The sequence below is a fragment of the Aricia agestis genome, chromosome 9 (assembly GCF_905147365.1).
Source record: "Aricia agestis chromosome 9, ilAriAges1.1, whole genome shotgun sequence".
Classification (NCBI taxonomy): domain Eukaryota; kingdom Metazoa; phylum Arthropoda; class Insecta; order Lepidoptera; family Lycaenidae; genus Aricia; species Aricia agestis.
The window spans coordinates 13861502-13881558 of NC_056414.1; the positions used below are offsets into that span (position 1 = coordinate 13861502).

The window sequence follows — 20057 nt, forward strand, 5'->3', positions numbered from 1 at the left end:
TGAAGTTTAAAAGTTCCTCTAATGTGTGTCCTTAAAATAATAAATGCACTGAACTATTCAAAGTCTTACAAACTAACACTTGGCGGCACAACAAGCGTCGGTATCAGCTGAAGAAAGGGAGATCAGATATTCGTGTAGGGCGATTGTTTGATGCAACCACTTCCAGGTCTGGTGCAGGGCGTTAATTCGATAACGAATTCCCAAACAGTCACGGCAGTCACTTGGCATTCCTCTTCTTGGGAACAGGATAACCAAAAAAATTACAAATCAAAAAACTAAACAAAACTGGAAATTATGCGCGCAGTTCTAATTATATTTAACTTTATGTGGGTGACAAAAAGAAATTGTAACTCGTACGAGCGGCACGACGCGAACGCGAAACTAAATGTGAATTAATTACCTATCGTCGCCTCGTTTTATTCATACTGATAGTGATAAGCGGGCCAAGGAACTGGGAGGTCGTGCCCTCGCACACGAAGTTCACTGGAGACATCAAATAAATAACTTGATAACGAACACGAATCAGGCACGAGCAACGCAGATTTCAACTTTATAGTTTATCGTTCGCTCGAAGTTGCTTCTATTGAAATTGTAAAGTGTTACTTAAAGCTAAGACTTTCTTTAACTATAATATCATTATCTTTATTATATTATATAAGTCTCTGCTTTTACTCAAATGAATACTATGATCAGTGTTCACCCAGTGTACCTACTGGTGAAGTTGTGTACATGTTCTCGATGATATTATGTTTTCAATGATATTCTATTGTATGTTTTAGTAACTTTAATCAGCATATTTATACCAATTCAAATACCTGATATCCTGAGTGTACTGAATATTGTAGATCTTTTACAAAATCCAATATTTTTTCCATGTTATTCAACATTTTTTTCTAATTCTTTTCGTAAATTTTGATTCATTTTATTTCAATCTTATGTCAATGTCAAAAGCAAAAGGCCTGCACGTGTGTCAGAAAGGTCAAAAATAGGTTTGATAGGACCACAGGCAGCATAATATAATATTTTATAGAAGAATAATAGGCCAAGCGCGATTCGGCCTCACGCACGAAAAGTTCCGTAGTCCGTACCATTTAGAGCAAAAATAGGCAAAAAATACTTGACTGGATTGTGTTTGTTTTTGTTTTGGCCCCCCGAACCCCCCTTTAGTAAGTAAGTAACACATAAACACCAGAAAACAGATGACCTTATCTCAAGATTACAAAAATTTCAAATGTAACTTTCTCCTAAATGGGGGGTGGGGGGTGGAAGTGGCACGACTGGAGGTTTTTCTGACCGAAAACATCTTTCGGCCTTCCTCAAAAAGAAACACCAAAAAATTGGGGTAGATATGTGAATCTTGTCTTTTTTCCCAGTTTTCCTGCTTTTCTCTTGAAGTTTTTTCTGTTTTTTTTTCTATAAACCTCACGGAGCCCGAGACCTTTCCAACGAATGCAAAACCGTGGAAATCGGTTCGTGCGTTCTGGAGTTATAGCGTCAGGAAGGAAAACCCGACTAATTTTTAACCGACTTCCAAAAAACGAGGAGGTTATATATTCGACTGTGGATATATATATTTTTTTTTGTATGTTCGACCACTACTCCGCCGTTTGTGAACCGATTTTCAAATTTTTTGTTTTGTTATATTAGGTTTCACTCCAATTTGGTCCCATTTTCACAAAAGTGGTGACCTGATGATGGGATCTATGAGTAATCGAGGGAACTCCTCAAAATTTATATGGAAACATAATATGGTGATTTTGGTTTTATGAGAAGCATCCTAAGCATATGCTACCAAAATGCAAGATTTTGCACCAAGGTATACTATGGTTCCGAAGATACTAAGAGAACTCCGGATTCCTTAAAGATACAAGTTTGGGGGTTTAGGCGTTGTTTTAAGAACTGAAAGCATATGCTACTATGCAAATTACATTCATCATCATCATCATCATCATCATCACTACCATGTCAGGGTCACCAATGTCATAACTCACATGGTTGTATATGGATACAATATACACACAACACCATAAAATATCATCAGTCATCACGTTATGTTCTTATTTATTTGGTACATTTCAAAGTTTTTTTAATACAAAAAAAAACCAAGTTCAAGTACCGCAAAATTGAACATAAGTAACAAATTCAACCTTTACTCCAGAGCGTAATACAATAAATAAGATTTGTGATAGAATAGAATATAACATGGCTTGATTTTCGATATTTATTCAACATAGAAATTAGTAGATTTGACGTTTAGTGATATACTTATCGAATTTAAAAAATATAAGGTGAAGAATCTGATCATTTATTTAAAAGATTTTAACCTTAATAGCTCACTTATAACATCTTACTTATCGATATCCTCGACAAATATCAACCGAGTGTCCCATTACTATAGACTGCCATGTTTAGCTCTTGGCAATATGGTGCCGGCGGCCGGCCACACTTTTTTGTAGTTATGTCGCTTCCATCTGTTTCCTTATTCATTGGCTTTATATGAACGTGGGCGACATTGACGGGAGCGCTGCTGGAGAACTGTCAAACAAATGTCAAAAATGACATATTTATATGATAGAAGCGTTTACTTCCTTTTTTCGCCACGTTCATATAAAGCCTTGTCGAACTGTAAGTATTTTGTGAATGTTACCTAACAAGACGTGCCTACGGGGAGTCATTATTGATATGCCTTGTCGAGCTGTAAAGTGCTCTAAGGCTTCAAATGAACGCGGATGGGGCGCTGCTGGTAAAGGAGAATTGTCAAAAATGACGTTTTAGTATGATAAAATCGTTAGTTCATTTTCTCGCCACGTTCATTTCGAGCCTTGTCGAGCTGTACTTTTGATAGTGCTCGATTGTGCGAAGCGGTTCTGTAGTTGAAACATACTTCAACGTATTATGCCGCATAAAGGCTCGCGCACACTTTGTCGGCGCGTGCCGAGGCAGGTCGGGGCGTAGTGCAGCGCAAAATGCGCTATTATATAGCATACTAATGCCGGGTCGGGTCGCATCACATTGACGGATTTTAACGCTCACTGTGCCGGGGCGGGTCGGCGCGCAAATCGCAATGCATTGACGGATTTTGAGCCGAGGCCCGAGGCTTGACGGGCTGCATCGCATCACATCCGCGCGCCGCTTGCTATAGCACACTGTTGCCGGGGTGCAGCGGGTCTTGCCGGGGCGCAGTGGGTCTTGTCGGGCCGTGTCGTATTGACGAACATCCGCTGAGCAAAAATCCGCGCCGATGCACCCCAATGTGCGATACGTGCATTCACTTCCATACAAATTGTATGGAGGCGTCAGGCGGATTTTTGCGATGCGCCCCGGCACGCTGAGCCCCGGCACGGCCCGTCTCAGTGTGCTCACTCCTTAATGGGTTATAATGCTCTTATTAGAAAACACACACTCTGTGAAAATTTCAACTCAAGCTATCACCGTTCTTAAGATACAGCCTGCAGACAGACAGACGGACAGACAGACATCGAAGTCTTAAAGGCCGTATACACGATTGGTTCCAACCACCAACAGAGGATACCTTGGTAGGGTTGGAACAAAAATCAACCGTGTAGACGCTTGTTTTTGGTTGACCAACCAAATAACCTTCAATAACCTTGGTAGTGAGCGCATCTCTCACGAGTCACGACCAATGTCAAATAGAGAACATTGAGTTGAAACGCAACCGTGTAGATGCTTGTTGGCGCTCAGTCGCACATTGATAGTCGGATGTGTTGCATGTGGTGTGTAGCGCCAGTAGCCAAAAATCCTAACGTTGCTATTAAACGTTCTTCCACAGACACAGCTTTTCGCATCAACAGTGATTAATGAACCCTTAATTACAAAACAAGACACAGGTCTTGTAACTTGTTTTGTAATTAAGGGTCGCATCATTTCTAATAATACGTTGAAAGAATTTTCGTCCATTCTAAAATTCCCCATATTTTTAAAATGATTAAGTGGCTCGAGTTTTTCTTTCTTTTAACCACAGTTTCATCTACAGCCGTCTTTTTTTACGTTTTTTTTCATCACATATACAAGCCAGCGCTATTGCGGTCTTTTGAGGTTTAGATAGTGATCCCATTGTTCACTTTTCCACAGCCTAGCCAAGACAGACGAGTTGATTTACGTGTAGATAGAGATTCAACTCTCTGCCGTCATAAGTAAAAAGGCTGCTAAGTGATATTCGCGATTTTCAGGTTTTAAGTCCACTGAACTAAGTTCACTGGTCTCAAAACCTGAAAATCGCGAATAAGTGATATACTTAGCGGCCTTTTTTCTTATGACGGCAGCTTTGTTGACCCAACCAAGGTGACCTCTGTTGGTGGTTGGACCGATCGTGTATACGGCCTTTTAGTAATAGTAGAAAGCTACAGCCCTGAGGGCGAAAAATTAAAAAAATATTATCATTGTCTGTCATTAGTCATTATTGTCAATTGTCATTGTCAAATGTCACTTGCCAGACATCAAACGTCAAAATCGCAAAGAAATTTCCAATTTGTGATTTGTGCAATTTAACAAAAAATTGCAGATTCTTCACATCTTGAATAAAATAATTGCTTGTTTCTAGCATAAATATGGCTTTAAGAACTACTACCGTCTTATGCAGTACGTAATGACTTTAAAATATATTAATCTTTTTAGTATTTTGAGTCTTATGTAACCTGTTCTTTTTCAGGCAGTCTCAAAAAGTGGGCATACAATGCTGCTGGATTCAACAAATATGGTATGATTCCTTATTTTGAGTTTTGACCTTGTATCATTGTCATAATTTCTTTGGCACTCATTTGATACCTGCAATGTTTATTGATTACTTCTTCATGGTCTCGGTAACTCTTTGTACTGCCACATGCCAGGCATAGAATCCTTTTATCTCATATTATTGTACTTCGAAAAGTTCTTGTGTCTACTTAGATTAATATTTTGTCAAAATATACCACTTCTTTTATGCTTTTGCTTTAACATGTTCAAATTTTTGTTTAAAATTAATCAGAGTATCATTGAGAGTAAAATGTTTTTATTTCCCTGATTTCTTTTTGGTTGTAAAAAAACATTAATACTACTTACATTTCTAGGATTAATGCGCGACGACTGCTTGTATGAGAATGAGGATGTGAAGGAAGCACTCCGTCGTCTACCTGACCATGTGGTAGATGAACGTAACTTCAGAATGATTCGGGCTGTCCAACTCTCCATTCAGAAGAGCATCTTGCCCAAGGAGGAGTGGACAAAGTACGAAGAAGACAAGCTCTACCTTACACCCATTGTAGAACAAGTCAAGAAGGAGAGAGAGGAACGTGAGAAATGGGAGAGTGAATATTAAATTATTCTTAGTACAATTATTATTATTTAACAATTAAAGTGAGATAGCAACAACACATCTTTTTAATGCCGTTATTAATTTTTTGTACAATAATTATGTTAGAGGTTTTATATTATTATCAATGAAAAATTAATACTTCAAGCGCACAGGTGATCGCAACAACAATAGAATACAATAGCATTTCCAAGAATCCCTGATCGAAGGATTAAAGAAAGTCATCATAGCTGGTATAGCACAGCAACCCTAACACCAACAGATGGTAAATAAAACAATTTTTTCATGGTTAATAAAATAATATAATGTAAACATTGTAAATTATAAAGAAAATCAGAGAAAATGTAGAATTGTCATATTCATCAGTCATAATAAAAGAGATGGTCCTTTCTATTGAGTAGAAAATTTGACACACTAAAAATAAAGACATAAACTGGCACTGAATTCTGGGAATTTTAATAGAATAAATATGATTACTTTAAGTTGCGAGTCTACCGGGTCGGGATTGGTGCAGACGGAGTGTCGACATTTATAATTTGTCAGGCACAGAAATGATGTTCCAGTGCACTCAGTACCATAGAAATCAATACAAAGCAACAAATACGCGTACGCTCTGATTCCGATCCGGTGGACGCGAACCTTTAGCCAGAAAGACATTTTACAGGCTTTATAGACAAAATAATAAAAACTTAACACAAAGTATCATGTAGCTTATCTATTTGAATATAATATTATTTTTCACATTATGGTACATAAAGGTCGGACTTACGGCCTTTCCCAATATTTGATCTATCTCTGGTTTTGCCCTACTAGAGATAGGAATAGCTCACAATTGACATAAAATATGTCTCTAATGTCTAATCTGAGCTATTCCTATCTCTAGTAGGGCAAAACCAGAGATAGATCAAATATTGGGAATGGCCGTTAGTGTTAATATAGTTCTATAAGATTCACGAAAGTCAAGTAATTTATTCATCATCATCATCATCATCATATCAGCCTATAGTCGTCCACTGCTGGACGTAGTCTAATTTATTACCTAATTATAATTGAAAGCAAAAATAAGAAAAGGTATATTAATCTGCGGTTTAGTACTTTATAAAAGAGAATTAGCCAACCTTTGGAAATCCAGAATAGAAACTTTTTATCACTTAAAACTTAACTTTTAGGCCACTTATAAAACATTTACTATTAATGGTAATCTAAAAAGGTATCCAATAGTATATTTACGTATTTTTATTTACACTAAATAGTTATTTATTGTTACTAATAATTATAATATTCTGTGATTTTTAGGCGAGATGGCAATGCATGTTGTAGTACCCATAACCAACATGCTCACAAATGGATCGGTTAAAAAGCAAGACAAAAACATTTTATAAATAATAATAAATAAAAGAATGCCACCAACATGTTGAAGTATCCTCAATACTAATTTATAAAATGGCACCATAATTTGCTAGGACAGTAGTATTCTAATTTCTATATAACTTTTATTTTAAATTCGTTTTGTTTCTCGAAATTCAAATATGCATATTATTGTTTTACTGACTAGGTTTATTTCTATAAATTGACCACCTTCCCGTAAATTCTGTAAAGTAAGAACAATTAGGTATACAGGATAAGAGAATACTTAATGAGTATTAAACATACACATGTATAATGCAATTTAAAGTAATTTATACAAATAACATCATAAACCAGGGATAAAAAAAATATAATTATATTATTATCGGACAGTCTAAAGGTTTTCAATTTTGTGCTAAAAATACATAACTTTAAAATATAAATATGTATGTAGAAACTAAAATATACTTCCAACTACTGATAAATGGATAAAACTTTTGGCATTCCTCAAGACATAATATTATAATAATTGATGTCTAAGTAAGTATAATATAAAATATATTTTATTGTCTTGTATAGACCGTATGGATAATGTAATTTTGTGCCCAATTGATGATTTCACTTATTTTGCAAATCAAAAATTTAAAAACAAAATAATATATATTCTCACTTAATTAAATAGGCAAAAAAACCGGTGAAAAGCATGTTGAAAAGAATACATTTTACACAGATTAATTACATGTTTGCCCCCTTATTCATAAAAATATTTGCTCCATATCTGACAAAGAAAACAACGCTAACACAGTTGTCTTTGTCAGATACATTAGAAAAGCCACTGAGAGGCAATGAGAGATACAGGGGGCGACTCACCCAAAATTTTCGATTTTATAATTCATTTTTATACTTAAAAAAATAGGCCCTGAATTGTTTCATTTTCTGAAATAAGATACTACATTATATTTCTAAGAATTCGATCTAAGCAAAAACACGATATCTTAAAATTTTCTCGATAGAAAAAAATCACAAAGATGCATCTAATTTTCACGAATTTTTCATTTATTTCCATAACCGTGCATTGAACTAAGTTAATATTTTAACACATTGTATAAAATTTTATCGTTAAGAAAGTGACCTAGCGGATTTTTAAAATGTTGTAAGTATATTTATCGAGTTATTGAGAAAAAACTAATTCGGCGATGAATCCGCGTCGTCCTTTTTCACCTGTAGCACTTATATACTTTCATATTTCTACTGTTGCATACTTTCGCATTTCTACTGTTGGCCGTGCTAGGGCTACTGGCATATGAAAGACGGGCGTGAATGTGAAGAGATAAGGACGATGTTTGATTTTTTGGGTTAGTCGCCCTCTTAAGTACAAACTATATAGTGTGGTTACAACATTTTTATTAATAGAGGATTTCACTTACATATTTTGAAGAATTTTAATAACTAATATTGATTTAATATTTAAATATACTTAGTCAATAGTCAATACCATTAAAGGTATAATTATTAATTATGACTGTGTTTATTTTAATCCAGTGTTGAGTATTCCATTTTGACATATTTTGAACTTATTATTCACAATAAACTTTAAAGCGAAGACTATGGCTACATTTCGAAATTCCATTTTTAAAATACCCCATGTTATTGTAATAAAATTATGATTACTTTCAGTGTCTTATACTAATATCCTTACTTAACTGTAATTTTCGCTTATAATATTTACAAGATATTAATTTTTTTATTATTATTTACAAATACGATAGTATATTTAATTTAGTAGTCCATTTGTAACAAATTAAAATATATTTATGAACAATAAACGTAATATAATACATAAACAATGTATGGCAAGTTTATGGCCAAAAGGGGAAATATTATAAGTATAAAAATATATATTGACTGAAACTGGCCAATATAATTTCATATTAATCTAAACCTACATTAATTAGACCAATTTTTTCGTATCTGAAGTAAAAAAATTGTATACTAAATGTATGAATATACACAAAGAATAAAAGGGTTATCACTACATCAAGAACGGAATGTTTTAACATAAAACATATTATAAACAGAAATAAAAATAAATGCCTGATTTCAAAATTATTTAGATTCATCATGTTATAATGATAGGAAATTGTTCAGATTTTTCAAATTGTTTCTTTTTTAATGAGAAAAACTTTTGACAATAATTTCTCTTGTGCGTGACCAACACATAATTTCACAGCCAAAGCGAAAACATTCCTTATTTTGCGTAGAAAAAAATATAGGTAACAAAATTATAATTTTACAAGTTTAAAACAATATAAACATTCAATAGTTACATGTTAAGTTCTTTGGAAATAAAGTTTGCAAATTATTTACAACTCATCATCTCCGATGCATTCGAAAGCATTATTTTCTACGCAGTCTTTTCCGGACTTAAAGGCAACCGATGCAAACTTCTCAGTCAGTTTCTGCACTGAGAATATCTCCCTGGAGCTTCCTGACGTGTATGAGTCCCCGTTCTGAAATATAATAACACCTTTATTACACGAAAGGGTATAATTTAAACTATCACCAAAAATATTTTTAAGACCCTAAGCCTAAGCACCAAATAAAATAATTAATAAATAACAACAAAAAAATTAAATTGACTTTATAAAAAGAGTCCTAAAGTAAATCACATTATGATCCAAAATAAATAAACAAAATATGTACAAATATTCTTTTTGATTCCGAAAATGGATAAATTGATCACCAAATAATGTCTTACACAAAAATTCATATTACTTACTACCAAAAACCTTACTCTAAACTTGTTTGACGTCATCCAAAATAAATATTGAACACATACTACTTTAATGTAGGACTATAAGGGTCAATTCAGCCTTCACCGCGACGCGTAGATATGCATAATATTTTCTAGTCGTTTACACATATTCCGAAACACATAATCAAGAATGAAGATAAATAAATCTATCGTAATTCGTAGTAATACTCAAATTCCATTACCATGCTAGTTTGTAGACATTGTTAAACATCTGTTCATATCCTTATTCATTGTTCTGACAATGTATTGAAAACGTAAGACAATACTTTATTACTTTTAGAGAAACAGCTAATACCGCTATTGGACCGTCTGTGTTCAGACGCTGCATGTTGAATTTAGTGATAGATAATAATAATATGTATATAATTGATGAAACTTGCACTACACCCTAAGTTGAACAATACCTAGTAAAACGAAAAAAGAATTACTGAAATTGGACTGGTAGTTCCAGAGATATGCGAATACTTACATAAAACATACATTACACACATACACTAGAAATTTGGCACATTTGTTCAGACGCTGATATAGACTAACATATTATACGAAAACTGGGCAGTTCTGGAAATATTACATACCTACATACGCGTCGAAATTATTGCTAACCTCCTTTTCTGAAGTCGGTTAAAAATAGGTGCATTTTTGGCAGGCGCTTAAACACAAGCCATTAACAAGTGACATATGTTTGGGAATCCCAGTATATTATTTGGAATTTAAAAAAAAATGTAGCGATCGTTAGCTTTTTTTAGCCTACCAAAAACCACCAAATTAAAGCTCGTGAACTAAAATATTGGTAACGCGTATTTAGTGACAATATATAATATTTAGTCGAAATTTATTTTTTAAAGGCGTCCATATATTTTTATGGCAGTAAAGAATAAGAAAAATAGCATTCATTTAATAATATTTTAGGAAACGTATTTTGATGATCAAAATATCCATTTTGGTGATCGTTTCGAATTTTATTGCTCGCTCGAATTTTATTATCGCTTAAACCCTTAAACCCTTTCGCCTTACACGAAATTCTTACGTTCACGCCGAAACTGATGAATCAAGGCTCTAATATAGATTAAGACCCTAATGGTACCTAATACTTATGACACGTTTTGAGTAACTTACGGCTAAAGATGTGTACCTACGGAGCATGCAACACAATGAAGAATCTGAGGTTACGACAATAAAACCTAGTCTTCTGACATTATTTCTACTGTATTCATTGCATATTGTGTTTTATTACTATTAATCATTACAGATCATACAGTACAAACAATAGTGTATACTGGAGCTAAGGTTTGATAGAAATATATAGAAGCTTTCATGTAAGGTGATTGCACATTTGTGCGCAGCGCACGCGCCGTAATGTTATAATTCGTTGTATTATGACATCACGAAATGCGCCGCTACGGTGCGGACAAATGTGTCATAAGCTTAAGACGCAATAGAAAGAGATAGAAGTTCACAATACGCAATAGAAAGAGATAATAGCTCCCACACCGGTTTTGGTGACGGTGGCCGGTTTTATTGAAACCAGGCGAGCTATGCAGGAGTAATTTTATAGTGCCCAAGTGTGTGCGCAGTACACAAGAGCATTCTCTATTCCTTTACTCTCATAACCAAGTGGGACGGAAGACCGACACGACAGCGAGAGATCAGGTGCAGGACCGATTTTTTACATGCCCATCCGACGCATGGATCATACTTGTCAGACAATCAGGTGATCAGCCTGCATTGTCCTAACCAAACTTGGAAATAACATGTTTCCAACGCGGGAATCGAACCCACGAACTCCGAGTCAATAGCCGCGCTCTATACCACTAGACCACTGAGGCATTAATAGAAAGAGATAACTTACATTGGAGCTGAGCGTGTCACTAGAGGAGGAGGGCGTGATGAGTTGGCTGGAGCCGTCGCGGCGCAGGTACGTGAGGCTCGCTCGCTTCACCCGCGGCGACGACGGCCCCCACCCGCTCTTCGCTCGCATCAACTCGTCCACGATCGACTGGAATAAGAAATTACCAACTTTAGGCTCAATTTCACCGACGACTATTAAAGTTAATGCTGGAGGTATCACATTACCCCTTTCGTTTTTCATATGAATAAAGAGAAAACATGACAATGTAACAAGAAAACTAATACATGTAAGTTGGGCCTTAGTCTATTTGCGTTAATGATTAACCACTAACCAGCCATCCCCTAGGGGCGCCAAATCGTCATCTTTAAGGGCGCCAAAACCAAGGACCCAAAAAAATTGCCTAAGGGGTCGCCATTGAAATCATTATTTTGCACACAGGCGCCAGTAGCCCTTACGGGGGCCCTGCCATTAACCACAGAAATACATTAAGTAATATTAGGTTTACTTTGATCTCAAATATCTCCTCTTTGATTAAGAATTCCAAATTCATATATTCATTTATGTGGTACATTTGAGTTTCCAAAACAGTCATTCATTTGTTTTTTTCCTGGTTATTTTTTCTTTGGAGTCGTTCATATCGCACAATGGAAAAAATGAAATATCGCTTTATTTACGAATATGAGTTCTACCGTGGCACGAGTGCTGCAGAAACAGCTCGAAGAATTAACAATGTGTACATGGTGCTGGTGGCGCAAAAGAAAACGTGGTACGGTTTTGGTTCAAACATTTTCGTTCTGAAAATTTCGATTTTCGACCTTCAGAACAAGCCCCGTGGACGACCCGAGACCAAAGTGAATAATGAAGAATTAAAGGCTATTGTGGAAGCGGATCCATCGCAAACCACTTCAGAGTTAGCAGCAGGCTTCGGTGTAAGTGATAAAAATGCTTTAAACCACTTGAAGCAAATTGGGAAGATAAAAAAAATTTGAAAGGTGCGTACCTCATGAATTGAGTGAAGCAAACCAGAAAACACGCGTCGACTGCTGCGTTACATTGCTCAACTGACACAATAATGAAGGGATTTTAAATCGGATCATGCTTGTGATGAAAAATCGTTTGGGCACGGCGGGTCTATATGGGTTAATTAAATATATTAAGTATACAAAAAAATCGACTTTATATTCCTCCCATACAAAACGCCAATTTCATATGTAAGGACTCTATATTAGGTTCGACGCGTTATTTCTTGATATTTGCTATCTATACGTAAAATCTGGCTACATAAACTTCTGGGATACTATTAAACAAAATAAATAATTCAATCAAAACATCTTTGGCATCATATAATACTGGCACTGCGTGTCGGGGGATGCATCTCCATACGGATTTAAATGATGTTGACGTATAGCGGCAGCATTAGACAAAGGCAGTGCCTACTGCCTACATAGGTTTGCAGTAATAGGTGTAAATAAAATACTTCTATTTAAGATCTTGTAGTTTAAAAAAAAAGAATTCACCTGCAAGCACACACTGATGAAAACTGCATTTTCCGTCCTTAGTGTGACCCAAACAAGGTTGTCCTTATTCATTAAATACTCAAACGACAGTTCAAAGTTCTTATTGGGCTCTTCCAGCAAAGAGTTGTGGCCATTAGTCTGTTGATGATCAAACTGAAACAAATATTCTTTGATCAATGTAGGTATGTATAATAATTGTTGTCATACTAGACGTTCCACGCGGCTTCGCCCGCGTAAATTAGATATTACACAGACAAAGTCCATAAAAAATAGCCTATGATCCTTCACATGTTCTACTTCTTATCAGTGCCAAATGACAGAAAAATTGCTCCAGTAGTTCGTGAGATAAGCCCTTACAAATAATATCCCCCGTTTTTTTTCACATTTTCCTCTATTTCTTCGCTTCTATTAGTCTTAGTCCCAATTTCACCAACGACTGTTAAAGTTAACGCTCGAATTAGTACCACGTTCCCTCTTTCGTTTTTCTTATGAATGAAAGAGAAGACATGAGATTTTAACAAGCTGTTAACACTAACAGACGTTGGTGAAATTGGGGCTTAGCGTGATAAAATATAGCCTATAGCCTTCCTCGATAAATGGTCTATCTAACACTGAAATAATTTTCAAATCGGACCAGTAGTTCCTGAGATTAGCGCGTTCAAATAAGCCCTTTCAAATAATTTCCCCCCGTTTTTTCCACATTTTCCTCTATTTCTTTGCTCCTAATAGTCTTAGCGTGATAAAATATAGCCTATAGCCTTTCTTGATAAATGAGCTATCTAATACTGAAAGAATTTTTCAAATCGGAAACAAACTCTTCCGCTTTATAATATTACTAGCTGTTGCCCGCGACTTCGTCCGCGTGAACTTTAGTTTATAGTTGTTCCCGTACATCGATTGAATTGTTGACGCGCAAATCAGAAAAGTACTATATTGTGTGGGAACCGCACATTTTTCCGGGACAAAAAGCATTCCTTGTCCCGGATTCAAACTAGTATCTCCAATCTCCATGCCAAATTTCATCAAAATAGATTGAATAGTTTACGCGGACATCATAAAAGTATATCGTGCAGTAACAAAATAGTTCCTTGACAAAATGTATCCTATGTTCTTTTTCGGGACTCAAAGATCCTTTATACCAAATTTCAGCAAAATGGGTCTAGCCGTTTACGCGTGATGTCGTGACCACGCGAAATATAACGTTCCGCGCAGCTTCGCTCGCGTAAATTAGATATTTCACAGATAAATTAGTCCACAAAAAATAGCCTATGATCCTTCACGTGGTCTACATCTTATCTGTGCCAAATAACAAAAAAATTGCTCCAGTAGTTCGTGAGATAAGCCCTTTCAAATAATTTCCCCCGTTTTTTCCCAAATTTTCCTCTATTTCTTCGCTCCTATTGGTCTTAGTGAGATAAGATATAGCCTATAGCCTTCCTCAATAAATGGGCTATCTAACACTGAAAGAATTTTTCAAATCGGACTAGTTGTTCCTGAGATTAGCACGTTCAAATAAGCCCTTTCAAATAATTTCCCCTATTTTTCCACATTTTCCTCTATTTCTTCGCACCCATTAATTTTAGCATGATAAAATATAGCCTATAGCCTTTCTCGATATATGGGCTACGAGTATCTAACGCTGAAAGAATTTTTCAAATCGGACAGGTAGTTCCTGAGATTAGCGCGTTTAAATAAGCCATTTAAAAGAATTTCTTCCGTTTTTTCCACACTTTCCTCTATTTCTTCGCTCCTATTAGTCTTAGCGCGATAAAATATAGCCTATAACCTTCCTCAATAAATGGGCTATCTAACAGTGAAATAATTTTTCAAATAGGACCAGGGGTTCCTGAGATTAGCGCGTTCAAACAAACAAACAAACTCTTCCCAATTATAATATTATTATAGATAAGTATAGATTTGATAATTAATATTTAAATTTCTTAAACGAATATTATTAATGTTAGGAATACGTAAATGTGAAAATGTCGGTTTATTTAATGATTTATGTTAACTATCATTTAATGTATTCAGTGTTTATAAGAAACTAGATGACGCCAGCAACTATGTTGCGCCTAAGTTTGTTTATGGCACGGAAACCAATACATTTTCCAGGATAAAAACTGTTTTTTTTATGAAATAAGGGGGCAAACGAGCAAACGGGTCACCTGATGGAAAGCAACTTCCGTCGCCCACGGACACTCGCAGCATCAGAAGAGAAAAAAGGATCTTGTAAAAATATATTGCAGGCAAACTCTTAGTCAGAAATACTTATAAAGATCATATTTTCATCTCAACATATCACAATGAACATCACATATTTCGTAACATTCACTTTCGAAAAAACAACTACGATAATTAACAACAGTTACAGTGTCGTTATCGAAATATTACGTGTTCCAAACAGATTTACTAAATTAGTCTTATGATTCATCCTAATGACTTATCAGTTATCAGGTATTGCATATAGAACATTTGAGATTCCAGAAATGTAACTACCTTTATAAATATTTTAACAAACAAAATTCATGTATTCATTCTCAATTGAATATTTCTTGTTTTCGTTACTATAGAGTAATAACGAAAACAAGAAATAATGATTGTGGTTATAGAACCACAATCATTAAAATGCAATGAGAAAGAAAAAATGGTAAGGATTTTGTAACAGGAAAAGAGAATAAAAACTGCTAGCTAGGCGCTAGCTAGTATTAAGCTGTCTACACACCAAAGCCGCCGGCCCGGCAGCACGAACCCCGCGGGTTACTGCCGGCGGGCAAACTCGGCGGCTTCTGAATGTTGCAATTCGGACGTCGGCCCGGCGGCACGTACCCGACGGCTTCGGGCAGCGAACAACTGAATGAGCGCGGAAGCTGGCCGCCGGCAAGTTTAAGCCCCTGCCTTGCCCGGCGGGTAATGCCGTCGGGCCGGCAGCTTTGGTGTGCCGTCGGCAAGCTTGTTTCAAAATGAGGCCGCCGGGCAAGGTTATGCCGCCAGGCTTTGGTGTGTAGATAGCTTAAGAGGATTCCACACCGCCATTTTTTCCATACAAACGTTGTCCCCTGTTTCCTCCCTGGATAATGCTAGTAGAGTTATAATTTTTTTCCTGAATATCTACGGCCACTAATACAATGTCCCTATGTTTTCGTTTTTTTCATAATTTAATTATTAAATAACATATGAACGTTCAAAAACCCAAAAAAATGGCCAGATTTTCCACTGTGTTCAAACGTCCAGAAAACAGATTTGGATAGATTATATAAAAAAAGCAAAACATAGGAACACAGCTCAAGCCTTTTTTTAATCTTTGATGAAAAAAGTACTTAAATCGGTTAAGTTTTGGAGAAGGAATCAGGGGACAACGAATCGTTGATTTTCTGGATTTTCTACAGTCGTCTCTATCGCGTTCTGCGGTATAGGCTTGAGGTAAGGGAGACAGCTATAGATATTACACGTACTTCTTTTTCATTTCTCTAGCCGCTGTTGTATCCTCTTAATAAACATTATATTATGTACCTACCATAAAGAGAAATACTGTTGATTTTACTACATTAGACATTTTGTTCTAAAACTAGATAATGCCCGCAACTCCGTCGCGCCGCAATTCGGTGACCACGCGGGAATCGTACATTTTCCGCGATAAAAACTATAATTTGTTATTTTCGGGACTCAAGTATTAGCATACCCATCACAATAATTATTGCTTTAGCGGTTTGAGCGTGAAGAGGTAACAAAGAGAAAAACGGACACACACATTCGCCATTATATTATTAGTATGCATCAAAACTCGACTTATTGTTCTTCTATAAAATTGTGAATTACATTATTGATTCGTCGGAGTTATTATCTGAAATTAGTTTTAATACCAAGTTTATTTGCCTTACGAGTCCACAAGAATAATATTTCTTACTTTAACCGTATGGCTAGACAATATAATGAATTAGCTAAAGACAGCTTAAAGTTGGACATTTTTGAACATAACTGTAATAAATATATTAAAATCGTCAAATAGCATATTTACCTCTGCAACTTATGAGTGAAAAGTAATGTCCAAATGTACTGCGTTAAGTATGTTGCGATCTAGATCTTACATTCAAATGAATGTTATATATATATATATATATATATATATATATATATATATATATATATATATATATATATGTTTAGTTGTGATTGTAATGTGTTTTGTGCATTTATTAAAAGGCCGGCAACGCACTTGCAGCGCTTCTGATGCTGCGAGTGTCCATGGGCGACGGAAATTGCTTTCCATCAGGTGACCCGTTTGCTCGTTTGCCCCCTTATTTCATTAAAAAAAAAATTAAATAAATAAATAAAACTGCAAATAAAATTTGATGATGCACAAATGATGTCATATCTTACTCACATTATGTATAGTAGTGATTCGCCAGCACCTCATTTTTGTGATTTTATATTTACGTTCGTGATCTGGGTGTGCCGTGCACGTCACAGTCAGGTCCTTAGCTGTGAGGTGCACCCGTACTTTCGCCGTGGTAGCGGTTGGGTCACACACGTTACTGGCATCCGTGATCGCGTCACCCGCAGGTATACTGCCGTAACGGCGTAGCGTCCGCGCCAATTCTATATACTGAAATGTAACATCTTAAGTTAGCTATACTAAATTAAATAAGGTCCACCACGTTTTTTAAGTGTCCTCAATAATTTATGCAATGTCAGCCACATTATAAGAAAGTAATTGCTTCCAATGACAAAAAAGAACAGTGGCCCAATATAATATCTATTATCTACACTAGCCTTACCCTAAGTGGGCGATACCGCCCCCTTGTGGGCGCTGAATTTCTGAAGGGTGTGGGGGTGTGGGACCCAGAAAAAAAAAAGGGGGGGGGGGGGGGGTTGTGTAGAGGCTTGGGGGATGATTTATTTCATCATCAAGCACCCTAAATGCGCCTTACAATATTATTTGTTCTTAAAGTGGGCGGTACAAAATAAGTTTTGGAACCTATGATTTACACAGATGTACACTGCGACAGCTGATTCTAAAAAACTAACAGTAGTTTTATATACTATTCACAATTTCTCACCTCTCTCTTTTGTTTTTTAGATTCATAGCCAGCTAAGATCTCTTTTGTTTCAGTATCAGCTACAATCCACCCTAAGTCCAATTCTTCTATAATTTGGAGATAAAGTAAATCAATTGATACTCTATCTATCATTAAATCAACATCATAGCATGGATCCCAGTAACTGAAACAGTTACAATATGAGCTGCAGTTGTTTTAAAATGAAGACAAAAAAAAATCAGGAATATAAAAGTCCCTCTATTTTACAAACACTTACAATAACTTAGTTTTCTGCATGAAATATAAAATACTAAATGACGCCCGCAACTCCGCTGCACCAAAATTACTTAATCGCACAGGTACCATACATTTTTCTGGGATAAAAAGTATCATATTATGTTCTTTCCCAGGGTTAAAAATATCTTCATACCAAATTTAAGCAAAATCGGTTCAGGAGTTTATGCGTGAAGAGCTAACAGACACACTTTCGCATTTATTAAAATTATAATATAAAGTAAGGAAGTAAGGATTCAAAAACAAAAAGATATAAAATGTCAACATACCTTTTTCTTAAAACTATCTTATCATCTGGTCTTACGTATTTGAGAGATATATGTGGAGATTCATAATCCTCCAACTTTTTAAAGCAAGGCTGGCTGTCCTTTGCACAGCTCCAATTGAACAGGAATAGTGAAAAGTATTTTACTAAATCTTTTGATAAATTTACATAATTACAAGCAATATCCAGCACTGTGCTCGAGGAGTCAGTAGATGAAACTGACAATGGTATTCTGTACCCATTCATTAAGAATATTTCAATGTCCACAACATGCATCTTCACAGAATGTGTCTCTTGTTGAGCAGAAAGAAGGAATGTATTTAGGATACCCGAGTTTGACAACACGGGACTTTGTCCAACTGAAATTAATGCAGATTTTAACTTATTGATCATATTATTATTATTATTGCTATTCACTTTATATTATGTGTGCAATGCTTACCTAGTTGAATGTATTTCTCTAACAAAACTCTCCTCTCTTCTAATTGAGAATTAGTAAGAAATAATTTCTTTGGAGGAAATTGAGGTAACTTGATATGTCCATATTGTGCCTGCAGTTGTTCGTGCAGGCTAAGCAGCTGCTTATATCTCGTCGTGCAGTGAAAAAATCCATCAATGTGTATATTGTATCCCTGTAAAATATAAAGGATCTCCTTCATAAAGTGTGCGAGACTGTATCTTTAAGACATATAAATACAAGAATTCACTAACAAGAGGATATATTTATTACATGATAGCAATAAAGATAAAGAACATTTGTTGTGCTTCTCACCGTATAATTAATTCCATTGTCGTCGCGAAATTGTTGTAAGTCAGGAATTGAAAAGTGCATGTTTATGTCTTAACCGACTAGGAATTAACATTACTCTACAAATACACCCAATATTTAATATATTTTCAAGCTATGGCTTCAATTTCAACATGAAAAACAAAAAATATCGCCCACAAATCACAATCCGATTGACGTAAGAATTTTGACATTTTGTTACCAAAGACTTTTTTTTTTATTCATCCCGGTCGGGACAGGCAAAGGAAGCATTGCTCATACAGCCAGTGACCAAAGACCCAAAGAGTTTGAGTATAACCAAGAATCTTATATACATGGATTCTGCACTTAGAACTGTAAATCCGTCCTATGACTGTGATTTACCTACCATTTAGTTTTTATCAAAAAATCAATATAAACTGAAAAATCATCGCATTTTTATGTTTGCGTATCTTATGCTAAGGTAAATGACTAGTAGATTGGATAGTACCAGTCATTGGAAAAAGCACAAAAACATAATATTTATTAATGTTGCTTTAAAAAATTTCCTGTTTTTAAAGTAATAGAACGTCTGTTTTTAAAGAAAAAGGTCAGTTTTTAAAGCAACATTAATAAATATGGTGTTTTTGTGCTTTTTCCAATGACTAGTACTGTCCAATCTACTAGTCATTTACCCTAGATAATTTATGAACACAAATATAATATTTATTCTTATTTCATTGAAGTATTTAATATTTTACAGCTATTTCTGTAAAAAAAATGGTTAGCTGTCCAATGACTGGTAGTTTACACTTAACGGTATTATAAAATATTGTTTTCCCGCCATAATATCGACACTGGCCATGGTTATATAGCCG

General features: G+C 35.4%; 3 protein-coding genes across 6 annotated transcripts; 1 reads left to right on the forward strand and 2 right to left on the reverse strand.

The window, feature by feature from the left end:
* Nucleotides 1–5: 5 nt before the first annotated feature.
* On the reverse strand, nt 6–6414 carry LOC121730499. 4 transcript variants are annotated; one of them, XM_042119561.1, is made up of 3 exons: nt 816–914; nt 401–580; nt 6–235 (listed from the first exon to the last, which is right to left on the reverse strand). In XM_042119561.1, the coding sequence occupies exon 3, from the start codon at nt 226–228 to the stop codon at nt 73–75; it is 156 nt and encodes a 51-aa protein (XP_041975495.1). In that variant the 5' UTR covers nt 229–235; nt 401–580; nt 816–914; the 3' UTR covers nt 6–72. The 4 variants fall into 4 exon arrangements, with proteins under 4 accessions (XP_041975495.1, XP_041975491.1, XP_041975493.1 ...); XM_042119557.1 differs by lacking the exons at nt 401–580; nt 816–914 and adding an exon at nt 6404–6414 and having other exon boundaries at nt 6–275; XM_042119559.1 differs by lacking the exon at nt 401–580.
* On the forward strand, nt 4448–5364 carry LOC121730496 (cytochrome b-c1 complex subunit 7-like). The gene is made up of 3 exons (XM_042119554.1): nt 4448–4599; nt 4670–4717; nt 5067–5364. The coding sequence occupies exons 1-3, from the start codon at nt 4569–4571 to the stop codon at nt 5312–5314; spliced, it is 327 nt and encodes a 108-aa protein (XP_041975488.1). The 5' UTR covers nt 4448–4568; the 3' UTR covers nt 5315–5364.
* Nucleotides 6415–8989: 2575 nt separating the features above from the next.
* LOC121730316 (sorting nexin-17) lies at nt 8990–19376 on the reverse strand. The gene is made up of 8 exons (XM_042119307.1): nt 19207–19376; nt 18877–19066; nt 18439–18793; nt 17897–18059; nt 17221–17442; nt 12840–12992; nt 11323–11469; nt 8990–9165 (listed from the first exon to the last, which is right to left on the reverse strand). The coding sequence occupies exons 1-8, from the start codon at nt 19264–19266 to the stop codon at nt 9019–9021; spliced, it is 1437 nt and encodes a 478-aa protein (XP_041975241.1). The 5' UTR covers nt 19267–19376; the 3' UTR covers nt 8990–9018.
* Between the last annotated feature and the right edge of the window lie 681 nt (nt 19377–20057).